The sequence below is a fragment of the Syngnathoides biaculeatus genome, chromosome 11 (genome assembly GCF_019802595.1).
Source record: "Syngnathoides biaculeatus isolate LvHL_M chromosome 11, ASM1980259v1, whole genome shotgun sequence".
Classification (NCBI taxonomy): domain Eukaryota; kingdom Metazoa; phylum Chordata; class Actinopteri; order Syngnathiformes; family Syngnathidae; genus Syngnathoides; species Syngnathoides biaculeatus.
Genome location: NC_084650.1, coordinates 19,943,794 through 19,965,145, shown reverse-complemented (window position 1 = coordinate 19,965,145; position 21,352 = coordinate 19,943,794). Strand labels below are relative to the sequence as shown.

General features: G+C 39.4%; 1 protein-coding gene across 5 annotated transcripts in view; it reads right to left on the bottom strand.

The window, feature by feature from the left end:
• Window positions 1–374: 374 nt before the first annotated feature.
• Window positions 375–21,352, bottom strand: part of stag2b (STAG2 cohesin complex component b) — a 31,488-nt gene continuing 10,510 nt past the window's right edge. For all 5 annotated transcript variants that reach the window (XM_061834596.1, XM_061834591.1, XM_061834592.1 and 2 more), the window contains exons 14-34: window positions 20,992–21,103; window positions 20,790–20,907; window positions 20,596–20,699; window positions 19,961–20,053; window positions 19,799–19,888; window positions 17,231–17,434; window positions 16,402–16,472; window positions 14,607–14,694; window positions 14,414–14,494; window positions 14,244–14,336; window positions 13,956–14,130; window positions 11,419–11,558; window positions 11,162–11,263; window positions 10,920–11,068; window positions 8,802–8,930; window positions 8,469–8,695; window positions 7,687–7,912; window positions 7,091–7,195; window positions 6,862–6,988; window positions 4,514–4,591; window positions 375–2,181 (exon numbers count right to left, since the gene is read on the bottom strand). In XM_061834596.1, the coding sequence (XP_061690580.1) occupies window positions 2,158–2,181; window positions 4,514–4,591; window positions 6,862–6,988; window positions 7,091–7,195; window positions 7,687–7,912; window positions 8,469–8,695; window positions 8,802–8,930; window positions 10,920–11,068; window positions 11,162–11,263; window positions 11,419–11,558; window positions 13,956–14,130; window positions 14,244–14,336; window positions 14,414–14,494; window positions 14,607–14,694; window positions 16,402–16,472; window positions 17,231–17,434; window positions 19,799–19,888; window positions 19,961–20,053; window positions 20,596–20,699; window positions 20,790–20,907; window positions 20,992–21,103 (2,536 nt within the window). In that variant the 3' untranslated portion in view covers window positions 375–2,157. The remainder of the gene's footprint in view (window positions 2,182–4,513; window positions 4,592–6,861; window positions 6,989–7,090; window positions 7,196–7,686; window positions 7,913–8,468; window positions 8,696–8,801; window positions 8,931–10,919; window positions 11,069–11,161; window positions 11,264–11,418; window positions 11,559–13,955; window positions 14,131–14,243; window positions 14,337–14,413; window positions 14,495–14,606; window positions 14,695–16,401; window positions 16,473–17,230; window positions 17,435–19,798; window positions 19,889–19,960; window positions 20,054–20,595; window positions 20,700–20,789; window positions 20,908–20,991; window positions 21,104–21,352) is intronic.

Genomic DNA, 21,352 nt, shown 5'->3' with positions numbered 1-21,352 from the left:
TTTTTTTTTTTTTTTTTTTTTTTTGAGGGTGGGTGGAATGGGTAATGTTTACTTTAACACCAAACGAGAAAGTGGAAAGGCCATACAAGAGATTAAACAATGCAGTATTTTGATTATTTTAAACAGCCCGCTAGGACAATAGTGTACATACTATTTCTTAAATCCGGCAAATTTAATGTTCAAAATTTATGGTTGATTAGATTGCTGTAACATCAGAGTCAAGTCTGGTATTTGAATGTCAAAAAGTATAACACATATGGCTTCACAATCTTTTTTTTTTTATTATTTCCAGCAAGAAAATAGCCATAAAACAAATCCATTTTCATCTATTCATTTGGGGCCTACGTAGTAAATTGAGTAAATATTTACCACAGTTGAAATTGTGTGTTGATTTTTATTCAAAAGTTACTGTTTCCAGACAAGTACAAATCAGAAAACAAAGTGACTGAAAGAGGGTGGGAGAATAGACAACTCAGGGTATAGGCAAGCGTGAAGAACACAAAATGGCCAAAAAGGAAAGAAATAAAAATTTGAATATATACACGATATCTAATAAGGATTTATACCAATGTAGTGGTAAGCAACAAACAATAAACAGTACTTTTTCATTAAAAGAACTTTTTTTTCTTTTTTTACTTACATGAAATAATTAGGCAAAACACAAAGACTGCTCATCTACATGATCACATTACATTTGACCACTTCATGTTCTAAGAAGCCAATTATCCACCTTTAAACATGACCAATCTGCTGACATGGAAGATTAGAGTGAGAGAAGAAGCATGTTTAAGGCTTTAGCATGGAATGACTACAAAAAAACAAAACAAAACAAAAAAACAAAAAAAACTCAGTAGACAAAACAGTTCATTCAAACTCGTGTGTGACAAATATATGTCAAAATCTAAGCTTTGTCTAGCTGCCACAGCGCTGCTGAATATCTCGTGTTCAATAATTTCTGAAAGACGACCTTCCGCTTTATTAACATTTGAAATCTCTAAGTACGTATTTTCACGACTCAAGCTGAGAAACTCTTAAAGCTGAATTTCATTCGTTTTATCCAAACTAATTTACACATTAGGAAAGAAGGTAAAAACCCGGAGACATTATCAAGACAAAAGGAAGAAAACAAAAAAAAATCAAAACGTAAAAATACAAATCTAAAAATCTTTCTCGCTGCATCGATTTACATGCTTTCATTTTTTTTTTCAGTTTCTTACACGTCTTTCATTTGTGACCGAAGATTGAAAATAAGAAAACCAAAGCACATATAAAAATCAGCACCAATTCATATATAATTTTTATTTAAAATGTAGATACCCATTTTTGACATGATGCCGCTAGACTGAGAAAGAGAAGAAAATGATTTTCCTTGGACTGGGCTACTTTGTTGTTCGGGGGGGGGAAACAATTCTCCAAACAGATGGCGTTCAAGGAATGGTCCAAAGCTCGGGGAAAGCTCCAAGACTTATTACAGGACTGTGAGACTCTTCACAGCATAAACATGGATTGAGACTGATTCCACATGACATCTCACAATCTTAACCACCAGCGGTTATCGGGAGCTCAAAGCGGGGAGATGAACTAAAAAAAAAAAAAAGACAAAGTGGGGGAGGGAGGGAGGTGGTCGGATACAAGAACAGAAAGACCTCCATCCAGTTGGCTAACACGGTACAGGCAAGCTACTACAGTCTGTTTATAAATTACTACATCACACCTGGTAACTTACTACAATTGTAAAAAGGGTTAGACAAAAAAACAAAACAAAAAATAAAACAAAAAACAATGTTTCTTAAGTTAAAACACACTAATCCATCCCCGCTGGGAAAGAAAAGAAAACAGGGAAAATGCTATTATGGATTTTTCCTCAGACACGTTATCGTCTTTAATAGGTTTGGAAGTGGCCTGATTGACTATTTAGGAACAGGAAGACCTGAACCGAGATTATAAAAGTAGATATTTGAAGTCCTCTCTGAGCAAGCAACACTGAGTGTGGGTCATCATTGGTCCATATGGAGTACAAGCCAAAACGTTGGTTTTTTTTTTTTTTTCATTTTTGCTTTTTCTTACAGAAAACACATTGTTTTCGCATCTAAAATTCTCTTTAAATACAAAGCTCCTCTTCTCGTATCCCAGCTTCAAAATCATTTGGATATTAGTTTAAAACATAGACACTCCCAGGACCTAAAAGAAAAAGAGAGAAAGAGAAATGATGCACTGAAATGAAATCTATCATTGAAGAAAAAGAACGATGAAACTAAAGCAAATACTGAATACATTATTTTTACTAATAATTTAATTTCACGGGTAGAATTGCACAATCTGTCCAATATGAGATGTAGGCAATACAGGATTCAAGCAAAAAAAAATATACTGTGTATATTTACTTTTTTGGATTAAAAAAATAAAGATTTTGGGAAGTTATATAAATCAGAGTCGCCAGGTAAGAAATACAGGACAACATTAAAAGGGTTCATGGCTCTTTCAAGGTCATATTTCAGCAAACTGTAGCATTGTCATACTGGTGGTACAAAGGTAATCATTTGATTGCGTAATAAAATGAAATGATAATATCGTAATTTCTCAAGTATAACGTGTCCTGAAGTATAATGCGCGCCCCCAAAGTTAACCTAAAAAAAAAAAAAAATCTGGAAAAACCTTCTACGAATGTACAATCCGCACCACCAATTTGCTGGTACTCATTTGCTCAAATTATTGGGAATTATCTGTATTTATATTTTCTTAGGTTTGTCTGTCCGTCTGTACAACATTCATTAATATTAATCATTGGGCACATGCTGATGTAGCCGTAATATAATCTCGGGACAGGCCACAGGACATACTTGTCCTGGTCCCTGTAATTGTCACAACAAAATTGCTCAACCAACTAAAATAAATGCTGAATGATGGCATAAGATTTTATTAATACTGTTGATAACACATATTACAGTGTTAAATAAATATTTAACACTGTTTGACCTAAACATTTTTTGCATTAAATATTTGTGCATAAAACGTTTGTGCATAGTCGAGACTTCAAAAGCTGGCTCATCTCCCATCTGAAAAATATCCTTCGTTAGCTACCTTTGGTGACTTGGTCCAGTTCCTTGTGCTTCATCCATTCAATCATGAACAGCGATCCTATTTTGCTCCCACAGCATGTCATCCTCTGTGCCATCCATGGCGTTTGTGGGGAAACATTTTATGAATCCCAAGTTTTGGTTCCGCAGCGCAGCCTCTCGCCCGCCTGACGCCATTGCTCTCCTACGCCGTCAGGTGGCTATCAAAACAACGTGAGCTCAAACTATGTAGAAATGAGGGTGATGGGCACATTAAAAAAAAAAAAAAAAGTGGCCATTTCAATTGTGTGCGCTCTCCCGTTTTTTTTTTTTTTGTTTTTTTTTTTAAATGTGCCCATGACGCTTGTGTTATGTAGTTTGAGCTCACGTTCTCTTTATACCCACCTGAAGCCATTGAGGCGACCTATCGTTGTTTCGGACTGCGGCGTTACTTCCGGGTTGGCGGCGTGATCGGCACGCGTGATAACATTTCTTTTAAAAGCAGCTGCACAACTAGCCGTTATAGTCGACATTTTGCTGTCCTGGTTTGAGTTACAACAAACTCACGGGCAGTCGTTTCTGATCTTTGGTGCCGTAAAATTGTAAAATCCAAGCTCCTGGAGGAGGTCAGAGTTCAGGTTGGGGGCGCACATTACCGTAATAAATATAAATGTGTAACATAAGACATCGAATATCATATCGAATGTATATGTACAGCTTTTATAATATATATATATATATATTTAATTTTTATCTATACTTTTTTTTTTTACTACTCTATGTACCTGTATACAACGATACGATGTGGTTGTATTTTTTATTTTTCATCCACACCTAAATATAATGCACTCTATTAAGTTTTTGAAAATAGTTTGGGAAAAATTTGTGCATTATTTTGGAGAAATTACGTTAGGGGAATTTTAAGTCGAATGATTCCCTGAAAAAAAAATGTGAATCCCAAGAGAGGACTGTAGTAATTCCTTTAGAAAGATAACTGATACTGGTTGAAAGATCTTCATTTAACATTCTGTTTTCAAGCAAATGAATTACTTTTTGTACAAAATTATCAAGAAAAAAAAATTAAACTGTGATAAGAATGGCAACACGTAATCTGTGTCAAACTGTTTCTCAGCTCACTACATATTAAATAAAACACATTTATGAGAAATGTTGGTAATGAATCACTTTGAGTTGACAGAAAGAACTCGGTGAACATTGTTCAGGGCTCAGCGTCTGGTGTCTGACTTGGATTTCAAGGCCAAGTCTGAAGGAATTTGGCTGCGGTGCACACACGCCTCGGCTAGCTGAACTTGTAAAAAGACGTTTCACGAGCTTCATGTCAGCAACTCAAGTGAACCGTTGCTGACATTGGCCCAAGTTTGTGTGTTTGCGTTGGTGGAAACTTTGTCGTCAACGTGCAAAACGTCCCACGCGCGTAAGAAGTAACTCAGACTTACCGACTCATCCATTATAGAAGCAGGGTCAAAGTAGTCCGGCTTGAGCTCAGACCTCTCACGACGATTTTTAGACGGGGGCTAGAGGAGAGGAGCAGTGTGTTGAAAAGTGACTTTACAGGTGTGTGTGTGTGGGGGGGGGGGGGGCGGGGGGGATCGGACAGGCGGGTTTTATAAGGTCTTAATATGGAAAATCGGTGGAATGACTCAAGAAATGTACTGTAGGTACCTTTTGAGTGAAATCAACTTGACATTTGGTATGCAAGTCTCAACATATGTTTGAGGTTAAATTTAGTTCTGGTTTTACACTAATCACGCATGGTTTTGTGGAGCGGGTGTAAATTGTCAAATAAATTGGTCATGATGTTGCAATGCACTGTCAACATAATGTTTCATTAAACAAAACACAGAGGTCCTTTTACACTCTGCCAAGAGAAAACTTTTGATGATTACATTTTTTTCTTCTTTTCACATTTGGAAACGGCATTGAAAAAGGTACAACAATCAACAAAAGATGCTCTGTAATAACTACTGCAGGCCTAACAAATCAGTCTTCTCGGACTGACTGGATCCTCAAAGTCACCGAGAGCTTTGAGGATTTCAGTAAAACCTCTCGTGACGTCTGGGTCAAAGATAGATGTCTGCTGGAAACAAGTGGTGATGAAATAAATGGAATGGTTATGTTTGGGGAAACAGCTGCCAAAGGAAAATGGGCAACTGCAAGATGTTGTTTGGGAAGTTCAGATTTACGGGTATAAAATGCAACATTAAAATTTAGTACCACATGACTATAAATTGAATCAGATGATGGAAATAAAACCAACAGTATTGGTATTGCCCAATCACCATCCCTGCAGTGACCTCGAAGACCCGCTGCAGTCACTCACATTTGAAAAATGTACGGGTTTGGTCAGTCATGCCCGCAGATATAAAGTTGCGGGTGTGGGTTCTGTTTGTAATTATGAGAGTACCGCTTTGAGAGCGGAGGGGGGCGATGTCAGGTAAACTAGGAAGTATAATTAGGCTGAGCAGCAGCTCCTGTGTGCTTTCGTGTTTAAAAAAAAAAAAAAAAAAAAAAACCAAAGAAAAATGAAAAAGACGTCAGACTGGTTCATTGGGTTGGATGGTTTTCATGTGCGCTGAGTGTGCGACAAGTGCGCAAGACGACACAAAATAAGCGACATCTTTCAATATCTATGTATTTCTACTCGTAACGAATTTTACGCGCGTGATTTTTCGTGCTCGGCTGTGCAGATTTGCTAATGCAAGGCGCGCGTGCGCATATGCGCCTGTCAAATCACGGTTACTGCCATTGCACACGTGTTGTGATGGCGCTGCACATAAACATGCGGACTACACATGTAGGAACCTTTAAGACCACGACGAGTGTCACTACTTGGCTCGTGTCAGGAGTGAACCGTTTGGTTTCGCTTTGGGAAGCCGCCATATGCATCAACTGGCCGGTGTCATTTTCCTATTGGCTGACAAATGGCATTTAATAAATGACTAAACAATCAATTAGCAAATGAACTATTTTGATAATTAATTAATCCATTATAGAGACCTTGTTTAAATTAAAGTGGACCAATTTTTTCGAGTGTGTGGAAAGTAATATTGTCCTTATGGTGTTTCAGTAAACATGCAAAATATGAATTCAAAGCGTCCATGTATTCCTGAGTTCCAGACGGGGATTTTCTTTTTTTTTTTTTTGCCACGAGAGCTGAAATCAAGTCATTTGAATTTCTCAAGCTTAACTACATCACTCGCAAAGATCTCTGGCATCCCTCTCCGCTAATGATAAATAAATAAAAATAATAAGTCAAAAATAAGCCAAAAAAAGAGCTGACAGACGGGACTTTTCTGGATACTCACATGACAAAACAAAGATTTTTTTTTAATGAAATTGACACTTTTATACTAAGTCCATGTTGGACTAATATACAAGACCTTTGAACATGTCCTCATCCTCTGTATTTTATGGTCACAACAGAAAGTAGTCTGATTTTTTTAGTCCTCCATTAAAGTAGATTATTCTTGTTTTTACTTTGGAAAACAATAAAATTTTTGCTGATTTTCTGATGTTATAGACCAAATTTAAAGTAACTGAATTAAATTGTGTTTGTGCATTGCCTCCGCTGTAAATTTGAAATAATGGACTATTGTACATGTACTTTATCTGAATCATCAAATAAAAATAACCAACAAATTAATCCATTAAGGTAATCGTGAAGTGTACCCCCACTGTTAATCTCCAGACAAAAGCGAAATGTAAAATTATCGATCTCTATGGAATCTTTATTGCGCTCACCTAAGGAATTTTGAATAAATTATCAAGATTAAATAGTTCTCACCAAGTCGATGTCCATTGTATCAAAGTCCATGCCTTCATTAAGGTCATCCATACGACCCTCAGAAGACATCATGACATCTTCCACAATGGGCTCTTCATCTTCCTCCATGAGGCCGGTGCCCCGACGTCTGCACAAATGGACCAAAAAAATGTAGTTAAGGAAAAGCTTTGTTTTTTTTTTTTTTGGAGTCATTAAATCAACTCAACAAGATACTGGGCGGACATCTTACATAGCATGATGCAGATTGGTCTTGAGCTTGGCGTAGTTCATGGCTCTTTCCTGCTGCTGGCGAGCTTCTTCTTGTCTCTGGGCCAGCATCCACGTCACCTGGGAACTAGATAAATGACGATAATTAGGATTTATTGATCATTTAGCTTTAACATTTAGGTCTCATTGGCTAGGCAGATAGATTAGATTAATAGATTTGACAGACAGACAAGACGGAAATAAGACCTGCATACAATTGAACATTGAGTCTAAATTGGAGCTCATACACATACAATAAATGAGACTGACTGTAAGCTATTAGCATTCACGGAAACCATGAAAATGTTTTAACTACACAAATGTTACAAATGACAAGCGCAAGATAGCATTAAATAAATGGTTGTTTGTAGGACAGCAAACAAATACATAAAACTGCCCAAAGCCAAAAGTAGCCTTTGTGTCAATATTGTTTATACTAAACTGGCAAATTAGAAAAAGGAAATACACTGACTTACTTCCAAGAGGAATTAGTAGTCAATACTTTTCTGAATTGCTAACTATCTCAATGACTACGGTGACATTTTATAGCAGAATGAAGTTTATCTACAACATCCGTACTTGTAATCCATGGGGGTCTGGTGGTGCTGAGGTGCCTGTTGGTGGTGTTGTTGTGGGTGTTGGTGAGGCTGCGGCTGGTCGTGAGGGAGGGCATAGACACCCATGTAGGTGTCATCACGACCCCTCTTAGGTTCCCGCATGGCAGTGGAGGTGAGGTGGGGGGATGGTAACATGACCGGTGTCTGCATACCCTGCTGCTGCCACACATCACTGCTACTGCTTTCCTCTGGAAGGGACAGAGCCAAATTGTTACACAAAGTATATTCCAGAGGCAAATTGTAACACAAAGTCCACACTTAACGCAGTAACAGTCATTCTATTGTGGTTACATATACTTGACTTTGCACAGACGGCTTTAGCTGTTTGTGGACAAGTCAATCAACATTCCTGTGATGATAACAACTTGATCCAAACTTAACTAATGCCATCACCTAGAGCAATCCAGCTCTGAAATCCATTTTTCTTGCTGTTGATGAGATGATGTGGAAATTGAGATAATTAGAACGCTTCCACCATCTGCTGTTTTATCTTCTTGCCCACCGACTCGATTGCTTTGGCCAAGACGCTTGGAACGTATTCGAACAGTTGGAAGATATTTTTGCTTTTTTGGGGTTCAGCTGTACCACTGCAGCAATGTATTAATCCATGCTCATCTCATGAATAACTACATTGTTTATAGATTTACAGTAACAGGATGGTGATGCCTGTTCTTGTTATTAAACAATGGAGCAAACTCAGCTCTTAAAATTGACCGATTAAACTGATTCCCAAACATTTGCTACCTTCTGGTAGCTTCCGCTTCGCTGCAGACGTTCCAGTTGTAGTAGCAGGAGCCTTGGTCTTTTTCGAACGAATTGAGGAGCCTCTGCTGGAATAGCCACTCATCACCGACATAGTGTCATCATCACCACCGGCCTGTAGGGAATTCCTGTATGAAATGAGGGGGAGCCAGCAGTCCTCTCTTTGCAGTGCCATCTGGAACGTCATAAACCGCTCCAAGTACATGTGACTGTGAAGAAAGGGGAAGGTGATATGGATTAGACTAACTAATCCCATAAAATAAAAAGGTTGTGTCAAACACCTGTTGCCCTGGCCCTCCCACCCCACAAACATACACAGTCCTCTTGTCTTGTCTCATCAGCTTAGAGGAGAATTCACTGAGGATGTCTAAGAAAGCCAGATTGAGGGGAGGGCCTCCTTCTCCCTGGGGACTTGGTTCTTTAAAAGAAAACTCAATGCCATCCCTAGAAAATAAGCAGAGGGACAAGAAAATGAAAACATGTTGTGGGAAGAAGGAATGTTTCACTGACTTAAAAATAGGAGATTGTTGCTACAAAATGCTGGAATTGGTCATTCAACCAAAAGCTATGTGGCAGTATTGCCCATTTTACAGTCATACCAGAGAGTATTTACCCGCCTTCACTTTTTCACATTTTTGCAGGCTTATTATAAAGCTGATTTGAGTATTTTCCACATTAAATATCCTATATTGACAAAGTAAAAGCTTATTTTCAGACAGTGGTGCAAATGTATTGAAAGTATAAACATAATTAGCACATAAGTATTCACACTTAATATTTTGTTGAAGGACCTTTGGCAGCAAAGCTTCCAGTCTTCTTGGGTATGTCTCTGCATGAGGGGTTTTCTGCCATTCTTCTGTGCAGAGGGTCCCAAGGTCAATCAGGTTGGATGAGTAGCGTTGGTGAACAGACATTTTCAAGTCTTTCAAAAGACGTGTGATTGGATTCAAGTCCGGGATCTGGCTGTGCCACTCAAGGACATTCACAGACTGCTCTTGAAGCCACTCCTTTATCATCTTGTCTGTTTGCCTTGGGACACTGTCGTGTTGGAAAGTGAATCACCGTCCTATTCCAAGTCCCAGAGCACTCTGGAGAAAGATCTCTTGACGAATTTCTTTGTATTTAGCAACTGTCATCTTACCCTCGATGTTGACTAATTGCCCAGTTCCTGGTGCAGAAAAACAGACTCCAAGCATGATACTGCCACCATCATGCTTCACGGAAGGGATAAAGTTAGGCAGATGATGAGCGGTGCCTCTTCTTCTCCAGATATAATAATTGCAATCGAGAAAAAAAAAGTTTTATTTAGGTGTCGTAAGACCTAATCATTACGTTTCTGCAGGTCTGAGAATCCTCAAGGTGCCTTTTGGCAAAAACGTAATGGGCTGCCATGTGCCTTTTAGTGAGATGTGGCTTCTGTCTGGTGACTACCATAAAGCCCTGACTGGTGGATGGGGTCTAGAATGGTTGACCTTCTGGATGGTTTTACCTCCACAAGGGAACACTGCAGGTCTGTCGTAGTGACCATCGAGTTCTTGTTCACCTCTCAGCCCAAGGCCTTTCTTCCCTGATTACTCAGCTTGGTAGGACAGGCAGATCTAGGAAGCGCCCGGTGGTTACAAACTTTTTTCCCTTCCGAATAATCATTGCTTTTCGGACCTTCAATGTTTTCCTTTCTCAGATTTGTGCCTTGACACAATCCGTTCTCTAAGAGTCTTTCTTTCGGCTCCTCCGATTGTGTGTCGCCACAGCGTGTCATCTCAGATGAACGCTCATATTTGTTTGGCAGTTTTTACGCCGGATACCCTTCCTGACGCAACCCCTCTTGGGGAGCGGAGGCCCCAGTGGGAAATGAACTCATGACCCCTGGTTTACCAAACCAATGCTCTAACCACTGATCTATGGGGCCCCCCGCAATCCGTTCTATAAGGCCTGCATACAATTCTTTAGACTTCAATGCTTGGTTTGTGCTCTGATATGCACTCCCAACTATGAGACCCTATTTAACCAGGTATGTGTTGTTTAAAATGATGTTCAAACAAATGAATTTATCACAGGTGGACTCCATTCAAGTTGTAGAAGGATCTCAAGGATGATCTGTAGAAATCAGATGCACCTGATCTTAAGACAAGAGTGTCAAAGCAAAGGTTGTGAATAGCTATGTATCTATTTGAATGTTTACATTTTTTTTATAAATTAACAAAAATGTCTGAAAATGTTTTTCCTTTGTCATTATGGGATATTGCAGTATATAGCTTTTTCCTTTTTAAAGAAAACTACCCTTACGATAAATCTGTAACAGCAAAATGTAGTAAATGTGAAGGGGTGTGAATACTTTCTGGTCGCAGTGTACATTAAGGCTTTTCTTTTGCTTCTACAGACGTTTTTAAGTTCAAAAGTGTAAGCGGAGCACACATATGAGTGAAGTCGTACTTGTGTAGCATGGCGATGGCATCTCTGGTTTTCACTTGGTCAAGGCCAAAGGTTAGAGAAAATCGCCGAGCCAACTCTTTGATTCCGCAGAAAGCAGAAGAAGAACGATCAAACCCATGGCCCAGTTCTGACAGCATTTCATTGAAAAGCTAACAGAGAGAGACAGGAAACATTTGCATTAGGAACAAAACATTGGAAGCAATTAGATGCCTAAGAAACTGAGCAAAACTCTGAAAACTGACCTGCTGAAGGCTGAGGATGAGGGTTTTGGCACACTGAATCTTGTCAATTTGCCGGGTTTTACTCATTGTCTCCTTGATGATGTCACCATAATCATTGTAATACTGTAGAAACAAACACCAAAAATCTTTTACGCATGACTCTAAATGGCTAAATAGTTGCAGAAGTGGTTTTCTGAGTGGGGGTTCCTGCTTCAAAGAATGTAGCTTTTACAGAAAACTGTGGTGACATGATCATAAAACAAAAAAAACAAACTAACCCTCATGTACTGTTTAAAAATGTCAGCTCCGGTTTTCATTTCTACCACGCAGTAAATGATCAGTTTACAATAGCCAGCCAGGAGGTTTCTCCTCTTGTGTAAAGCTTCAATCTTTACTGCCTCGTCGTCCTGTTGCCCATCTAAAGATGGAAAAACACACAGATTAAGACCATTTTTTTCTTTTTCGTTCTTTAATTACTAGTTATAACACTTTTAAGGCAATACTATGTAACTTTTGATGCCCCCTGAAGCTCGAATACTATATTTCGGCAAAGGAAGCCTCAATACAATGAAGGCAATGCACGTAATGAACCTTATATGTGACGAGAGTTTTACTATGTTTTGACGGATGTGTAATTTCCGCGCTATCATTTGCAGTGCGGCAGCAACCGGTCCAAACCAGGAAATGAAAAGGGCATTTACTAAATACAAAGTATAAAAGATCCTGACAAATGTGCGAAGATGTTGGAGAAGCTAAATGGCTTGATTAGCATTGTCATGGCTTCTAGTAGTGGCTTGGGTGAAAATGACAAAGTTCTGGATAATAGCTCTAAAGTAACACCCTTTTACATTGGTATGATAATATTGGCCAAAGGGTGAAGCGAAATATAAAACTACCAGAAAAGCTTTTAATTGCATTGCCATTTTCTTATAAATTACTGGTAGATTTATCAGGACTGTTTGTGCTTCTGTTGTAGCCAAATTATTTATTTTCCCTTAGCGTTTACACTTGTTCCAGATGTCATGACCTTTCCTTCTGGTATTCTAGAAATTAATGGGAAATAGATTTAACTGCGGGAGGTCACAGTGACCTTGGTCTTTTCAAACTCTAATCATGTCTTCTCTAAATCTTTGGGGAAATTCCTTGAGGGCAGTGGTACATATCATTTTCACAAGAATAGGATGGAGACAGAAATTAAAAACAAAATGCCTCTAGCCATTGCTGTTGCCAACCAGTGAAAAGTTAAAGTTAAAAAAAATAAATAAATAAATAATATAAAAAAAAAATAAAAACTTAGTGGCACAAGCTGTGGGTCATGACCGAAAGAACAAGATCCTGGATACAAATGGCCGAAATGAGTTTCCTCCGCAGGGTGTGCGGGCTTTCCCTTAAGAGTTCGGGTGAGAAGCGCGGTCATCCGGGAGGGGCTCAGTGTCCAGCCGCTGCTCCTCTGCATTGAGAGGAGCCAGATGAGGTGGGCTGGGGGATCTGATCCGGATGCCTCCAGGACGCCTCCCTGGTGAGGTGTTACGAGCACGTCGGACCAGAAAGAGACCCAAGGGACAACCGAGGACACGCTGGAGATCCCTCTGAAAGAGCTGGACGAAGTGGCTGGGGAAAGGGAAGTCTGGGTATCCCTGCTAAAGCTACTGCCCCAGCGACCTGACCCGGAAAAGAGGTATAAGATGAAAGGATGGATGGATGGCTTCTTTAAAGTTATCCTATTCCACACTTGGTATATAAACAATTCCTCACCCAACTGTATACATTAGATCAGGGGTGCCCAGACTTTTTTACCCCAAGATCTACTTTTCAAGCAGCCAGCCTCTTGCGAGCTACCGACGACAGGGGGTGGGGGTGGATGGTGTTGGCTGATGATCCTCCCTAACCGTTTTAAGGTTAATGTTATGTTGTCTCCTATACTTAAAATATAGAATTAGGTTTTTGTGCACTGTATCGTCTGTGCTTTCATCCTAGATCAGGCTGTGCCAAGGTGCAATTTTAAAATTACACACCTTCTCATCCTGCACTTTGGCTTCAGACCAGACCTATCCCACTTGGAAAACAGAAAATCTCGTCCAGTTTAACCACTTTTTCTTCGATTATTCACATACTCCGAAAGTCATTGCATCTTAAAACAACAGCATTTCTTTTTTAACTTTCTTCATTAATACCGAAAGTAAACATAAGCAGCATGTCTATCTCGTCTTTGCACTAAGTTGCCCAGACTGTGTTGCTAACTAAAGCAGCGGTGGTGGACGCTCTCATTATAAAACACATTGATGCACTGCCCAAGTACTGTAACGTTTGTAATTATGAGTGTACGTCTTTAAGAGGGGGTAAGGTTATCTAGGAAAAAGACTGTGGCAGAGTAGCGGTTGTTGTTTGAGAAAGTTCCGTGTGCTGCCTAAAAGAAACCAGTGGCTTTTTCTTTTCATTTTTTACAGTACGTATCTGAATTATGCCATTAAATGTAACAACCAGTCATTCCTCACTCATCGAATCACATTGCAAAATGCCACAAACTGAATAGCTGTATGTTATACTTTCAATTTGCATTGGATTTTTTTTTTTTTTTTTTGCACGCAACGCAGAATATCTGCGAAGAGACTGTATCAGCTGTCCACAATTTCGCATGCATGCAGTTTAGAGGGAACATTGACTGATGTCTTTTTGGTTTTTTTTGGGCACGCCGTCTGGCGATCGACCAAGACTGCATTCGATGCATTGAACACCCCAGCACTAGATTAACTGCTTAGCACAGAATATAACGTAAACTGATCATAGGTCTCAGTGGAAGCGCATCTGCTTGTACCTGTGCTGTTGGTGTCATCATCCTGGTCTATGAAGACATGATTTAGGATGAAGGACAGCAGTTCAGACTGAAGCGAATCCTCTGGGGAATATACCAAAGGCTCTAGGTGTTCTCTGCTTCCAGCTACCATCTGGTGGCTGAAGATGAGCAGGAGGTCACAAAGGATGGTGAATGCCTGCAGCAAAAAGGAAAGAAAGACTTCCATACATAAAAAGCACTTGGTAAATATAACAATGAATGACATCTACATTTGTGCAGGATTTTTCGAATATGAGTTGAAAATGTCACCTGTTCTTTAACAGCGGTGTTGACATTTGTGAGGTACCGTTGACACATCATGCAGAAGGCCCTCATCTGTTTCCTCAAGGTAACCATGTCATCCTAAAAGGTCAGACCGGTTTTAGTTGTACAGCTACGCTTCACAGACATGTATTGAAGCTGGCTGAGTTGGATCCCACCTTTCGGGAGCTGCCTTCAGATAACTTGGCCAGGTGCCACAGGATAACATAATGGGTACACTGCAATGAATGGATGACTATCTGCTCAAAAAAGAGATTAAATATACATTACAATAATGGCCATAGAGGGAATTTTATTCTGATGGCATGCTCATCCATACTTTCAATTTATGTTAAAGTGTTTTTAAATAACCTGTTCGGGCATATCGCCATTCTCAATGCCTGTGTTGAGCAATTTAAAATTGCTGGTGAAGAGGTCCCACCCAGAGAGATCGTGTGCACTGCAGGACATACAAGAAAGAGAAAGTCAAGAAGACACTATACATACAGACACACTCACTACATGGACCTGTTATGTACCATACATTAAATATTTCACTGTACTCAGTTTAAGGCTAACATTACCAATGCTGTAATTACAGTAAATACAGTGGTACGTCGACATGTGATTAACTTGACATCCAAGTTTTTCGAGATATGACCCGCTGCCGAGACAATTTTTTGCTTTGTCTTGCGAGCCAGGATTTGAGGTATGAACGACTGCCAGTAGATGTCGCCACAATCATTAAGATGGTGAAATGCACAGGTTCTGCTCAGCTTTTCAATCTCGGCTTGGTTGCATCTCTGTGCAGCTGTGCTCACATTTTGTTATTTTGCATTTAGTACAAGTGAATTTTCAACCATGTGGCCCAAGAAGGCAACTGCTAAGGAAAGCGGTGAGAAGAAAAAGAGGTTGATGTTGATGGATGTGAAATAAGAGAAAAACACGAACAGGGTGTACTAGTGAGAGATTTGGCAAAGAGTTATGACCGTTCTACGTCAACCATATTGGAATGCCCTCGGTAAAGGGCAATGAGGAAAAGGTGTCACCACTGGGTTTTAGTCACTTTTTATCCAAACCTTCGGCTGTACACACCGAACACTCTAATTAGCTACTGCTCCGCCACACACTCACCCGGCGAGTCTGCTTTACGCCAGCTATCTCTCCGCTCTTAAAGTGATACACTCAAAATAACAGCTACTGTATTTCAATATGTTGGATTCTTTAGCAGAAGGAATCTGTCAAGTCGATAAGGCCAGCCAAGGGAGGGGATATTATTTTAAAGCTCGGGAGCTGAGGAGAAGCTGACGACAGAGGAATTAAAGACCAACACATGCAGCAGCATAAGAGGTGCGGAGTGAGAGTTCTGATGAGGAGAAAGAAGATGAGGTTATCGCTCCCACCGAGATAAAGAAAGTGTTGACAATGTGGGAGAAAGTTTTGGACGTCACGGTGAAGAAACTGGTCGTGCTTTGGTACTACGTAATGACCCGTGTCTTACACATTGTAGAAAGAGTCAAAAAGAGGCACAAACAAACCTCCTTGGGCAGGTAATTTTTTTAAATGCCCATCTGTTGACACAGAAGAATGCAAAAATAAAAGGCCAAAGTTGTGCAAGAGAAAAGAAGGGGAAAAAAAAAAAAAATCACAGTAGCAATTAAGTTCACATTTACCCAAGTAGCTAAGTGAAATGATACAAATTAAGTTCAGCAAAAGTGAAAAAGAAACTTGTTGCAATTAAGTTCAAAGATGGAGTGTAAAGAAGAGACTGAACGAAAGAGACTGAGAAAGCACATTTTCCACAAACATCCATCTTGCTTTTCCACCCTCCACCTCCACCAGTATCTTCTGTTACCAAAAGTCATCTCATCTCCAAGGTAACTACACTTTATAAAAGCAGTTCTTTTCTTTCCTTTTTCTTTGTTTTTATACAGTACAAAATAATAATTGTCATTTAAAAATACACTTTTCTTATTTAAAGTTGTTGAAAATAAAAATAGGGTGGCCTTTTTAAGGCAGAAATGAATTAGTGGCATTTACTTTAATTTCAATGGGGAAATCCGCTTTGACATAGCAACTTGAGATGAGACCTCAGTCACGGTAAGTCATATGTTGGTACTGTCATAAACCAAGAGGGTGGATTCCAAACAAGAGAAGAAAGTCATACTTGTGAAAAGCTGTGATCCTCTTTAGAGTTGACAAAACCTGATATGCGTCATCTTCGTCAGTATCTTCACCCTGGAATTATTTCATTCCTTATTTAGTTGGAGTTAAGACACGGAAGTAACATCTCTTGTTTTTTTCTTTATCTCTTATGTACTGAGCGTTCTAGTGTTCAGACTAAGACAAACGCCTTATGTTACAGGTTGCAACACAGAAATTTTAGGCATGATTGTTAGGGGAAAAACATGCAGTTGGATGTTAAAATGTCAGTAATGATGAGGTCAACAAAATCTCTTTTTTTAAACAATATTTGATTAAAATAAAACATTTTCTTCAAAGGTGAACGACAATTCCTATTAGTATTGGTACTTGGTACTGGCTAGTACTCAAATATAAGTACCGTATTTTCCGCACTATAAGGCGCACCGGATTATAAGACGCACCTTCATTGAAAGGCCTATTTTAAGACTTTTTTTCATATATAAGGCGCACCGCATTATAAGGCGCATAGAATAGACGCTACAGTAGAGGCTGGGGTTACATTATGCATCCATTAAATGGAGTTGCACTAAAGGCATAATATTGATCCATATATAAGGTGCACCGGATTATAAGGCGGACCGTTGTCTTTTGAAAAAATGAAAAGCTTTTAGGTGGGCCTTATAGTGTGGAAAATATGGTAAATATGGAAAAAGTGGTATTGCCACATCCCAACTTCAAACATAAGCCATGACACAATTAACCCGTTAACTGCAATTGAATTATTAGTTAACGTGAGTTTGCACAACACAACAACAAGCAGAGGGGTTACAATAAGGCAAAAACTTTTCTACCTCTTGCAGAAAATCCTCCAGTAGCCTGTTGAACTTGTCCACCAGCTCATCCAACAGCTGGGAGCGGGCAATGTCGACCCTGTTAAAAATTGTGAATTCCTCATTGCAGAGGGAGTGGTAGGTCTTGGAGCATGTCTCCAAAACTTCAGTGTCTGTGTGCTTCTCCACAATTTCCTTGATTTGGCGGAGCAGGGCTTCAAGGTGCTGCACTCAACAGTAAAAAAACAAGATAGTCAACAGAGCCCAACAGGTGGGAATGATAAATTTCCACTGATGGATTGATATTATAAATACAGCAGGATCTGAGATCAACCCTTTGAGGCTGGTGCACCTTCGGAGCCACCATGAGGCAGGTTGTGGTCCCGGAGGACCCGATTACATTTTTTACTGTTAAGGATGGCACAACCAGTTATTATGCTAAGTGGGAAATCATTACACAGGGCCAGGTAGCTTTGAATGTTTTTTTTGTTGTTGTTGTTGTCATTCTTTTGTTATTTCAGTTTAGTTTTACAGTGAAATGTGACTGGGGTGTCAATAAATGACTTTAAAGGGGAAAATTCAGACTCTGCATCATTCCGCCCGAAGAACCATCCGAACATTCAACATTAATTACAGCCAAAGGTTCAAATTTGTATGGAAGTATTCCTCCATCTTCCCGATCAACCGATACTGCTATTTCTTCATCAGATGAGCATAAATACGAGAAATCGGCGCTGGGCATAAATGGTGTCCCATGTAATCGAGCCTTTGTTGCGCCACGGTACACGTCACATCCGCGCACGTAGGTCATGTGACTCACGAAAATGGCGGCCCCCCTGAAAATTCATAATTGTCGATAAAATCTTCTCAAAACACTATTAAATGAGAGAGTATTTAACGTCACATTGTCAAAATAGGGTACATAATACATGACCGATTGGATACACTGTTCATGCAAAGCACTGGATTTCCCCTTTAAGCAAGCAACATTCACTCATACTCCTCGCTACTATGTAACATGGGCTTTGCATGCTATCCAGGCACTGCTGCAGTGAAGGATGGAATGGAGCGCTTGTATGAGTGGTCAAATCTGAGATCTAGTCCAATCCGATCCTTGTTTTTTTTTGCAGACATCGGATTGATTTCCAATCTCAAAGATCGGATCGGGACATCTCATTAAATCGTTTATGGAGTATTTACTAATCTGGTAAAGCAAGCATCTAATAGGTACATGGTTATGTTATACTCGGCCTGGGCCATGTGTCCAATGGTAATGTCAGACCCTGCTCACAGTATAACAAAAAAAAAAACAATACATTTTTTGTAGGAATCTTCCTGATAACACAAGGTCACGCTACATTACTAATTACATTTTTTTGTAGGAATCTTCCTGAAAACGCAAGGTCATGCTACATTACTGATAATAAAATGACAATTGGGAATCCCATAAAAATATAGTAACAATTGTGAAAAAAAGCAGATGAACTATGTAGAGAAAAAATGATTTTGGAAGTGACTTATGAAGTGTCGTAGTAATTGACCCCTCCGTGGATATTGCGCAATCCGCGTCACTGACCAATCAGAGGCCAGAGATCTGCATAAACCAAAGCCCGTTTTTGCTCCTGCAATTTTCTCAGACAACATTGCATGGTCCAGTATAGGTTTTGTTAGCGTTTTATCCCGTATTTGGGTTATTTAACAAAAAATATGGTTAAGAGGTGTAGTCACGGACTTTGTAATAGTGACGAGAGGTATCCTGAAAGGCTAGTTGGTGGAGTTCGTTTCGTACCCTTTCCAAAACCGAAGACCCAGTACGAAAAATGCCTTCGATGGATCAAACTTTGTGGAAGACCGTATCATCAACTGAATCCATCTAATATCAACCGGAACAGATATGTTTGCACGGAGCTATGCCCTATATTTGATTTTCAATACATCTCTTGTATAAATGAATGAGACGTTCTCCGCTAGCATAACACCGCTACGTGTGAACGATTGACACACTTATTCTTTGTTGAGCGATATTTAGCGATGATCGGACTGCACAAACGTATCGATTTCATGCTGGCTCGCGGCCGAAAGTTAACCAGACTGTGTTTGCACGAAGATATGCCCTAAATTTGATTTTTAATACACGTCTCGTATAAATGAATGAGACGTTCTCCGCTAGCATAACATTGCTACGTGTGAATGATTGAATGAAATCAGAAACATGGCGTCTCTCTCAGTTAAGAATGTATTGTATTTAGAATCTATATTATATCGTTGATTTGAATGAAATCAGAAGCATGGAGTCTGTCTCAGTTCAGAATGTATTGTATTGTATTTGCCATTTTTACTGTTTGTCTTACGTCAGCGCACGTGGCGTGACGTCACTTCAGGAGGCGTGGTTAAGTGCCCTGTACGGAGGGGTCAATTGTGGAAATGAGAGCTGGAATGGCCAAGACAACGTGTATATAACATAACATAAACATAACATATATTTAGACTCATATCTGTCTAGAGGTTCAGATGACCTAAAGGGTATATTTATGCATGAGTAGTGTATTTAATCATGTTCTAGTTCATATCCAAGAAAATTTGGCTAACCTTTTCTAGACGTCCTGTGGTGTAAATTTCCAGGTCAAAGAACTGGGGCAGTTGCAACAAGTTGGTCACCTTCTCTGCATCCACAGCATACTGTTGGGCAAACAAACGAAATGCTACTTTTCTGAGAAACATACAAGCCAAAATATCTAAGTGATGATATACCTTGGCCAGTAGAGGGGGCAAAGCCACAGCAAAGAGCTCAGTCATTCTGGTTCTGTCATCAAGCTGAGTCTTCTTTTCTTTAGCTGTCATCACCTGAACATAGATGGCATTCAAATTAAACGTACAATTTGACTATAACTATTCATTATTGATTCAAAAAAACACTAGCAACTATTAATACATGGTTCTAGACAACTTCAATATAGCAGGTTAGAGCATTTTATAATTTAGGCATTAAACAGAGAAACCCGGTTCCAGCAATAATCAACAGAGGCTACGGTCCATGTTTTATATTAATTAATTTAAGATATACAGTACACAGATAATGCATATTATTATCAAATTAAATATAATTCACTTAAAAAGCGCAGGAAATTTCTTACATTTCTGTCTGATCTGGAATAGCAAACTACTGTATTGTAATTATTTTTTAAATCATGATGTAAACTCTTGTACAGATAAACCCAAAAAGGGCTTATTGTAAGTCCAGTTCATTTAATTCATGAAGGGGTTGAACTCTTAGACTGATAATCTAAGTTCTCGAGTGACAACATTGCATATAAATACATATAAATGACCACAAGGTTAAAAATGGCAAAACCTTGGCTTGCATCTTTATCCAGCATGGAACTTACCCGCTTCCCTGTGCCTCTTCCGACCGGGGGGTGACATTCAGCAGCCTGGCGTACAGTGCACAGCATGATTTCAATCAAAGCTGTCTCTTGTCTGTCTGTAAGAGCTACAAGGCAAGACAAAAATGAAATCCTGGTTAATGAACATTTCTTTGAAGCCACATGTCAATAACATGATGATAAAGTATCTGACGTACCTTCCTCTCCTGGCATCGGGTCATCTAGTAGTAAACTGATCATACAATCCCAGTCCTTCAGTAACTCAGGACCACAATCCCAAAGAGAGTCCACCAAGTAGGCTGCATGCTCATGGAGCTAGAGAGATTTTTAAACACTATGGGTGAGCAACTTCAAGCCTCGCACACAATCAATGAAGACAGAGTCAAACAAAATGTGTACCTCACTCTCCAGGAAGAAAAAAACAGTGGTCTTGATTAGGTTGGCATTGGGACTTTGTCTGCCTCTCCTCTTAGGGGCACCTTCCTCCTCTGGTTCTCTCTGGCTGAACAGTCTTCGAAAATATAGAGTCATTTGTGATTTTAAAGAACAAATTCCAACATAATCCTTAATTTGGAGATTACATATTTCACTGCGTAAAAGCTAGGGTCTCGGAAAAAGTAGAATCACAGTCTCTGTTTAAATTTTGTAATCGCTTCCGCTGAACACATATTCCTGTGATGTATTTTTTACAGTTATGACACAGCTTGATACATGAATTCATAATAAAGAAAGCAAAAGCTTAAATTGCACTTAGCGTTGG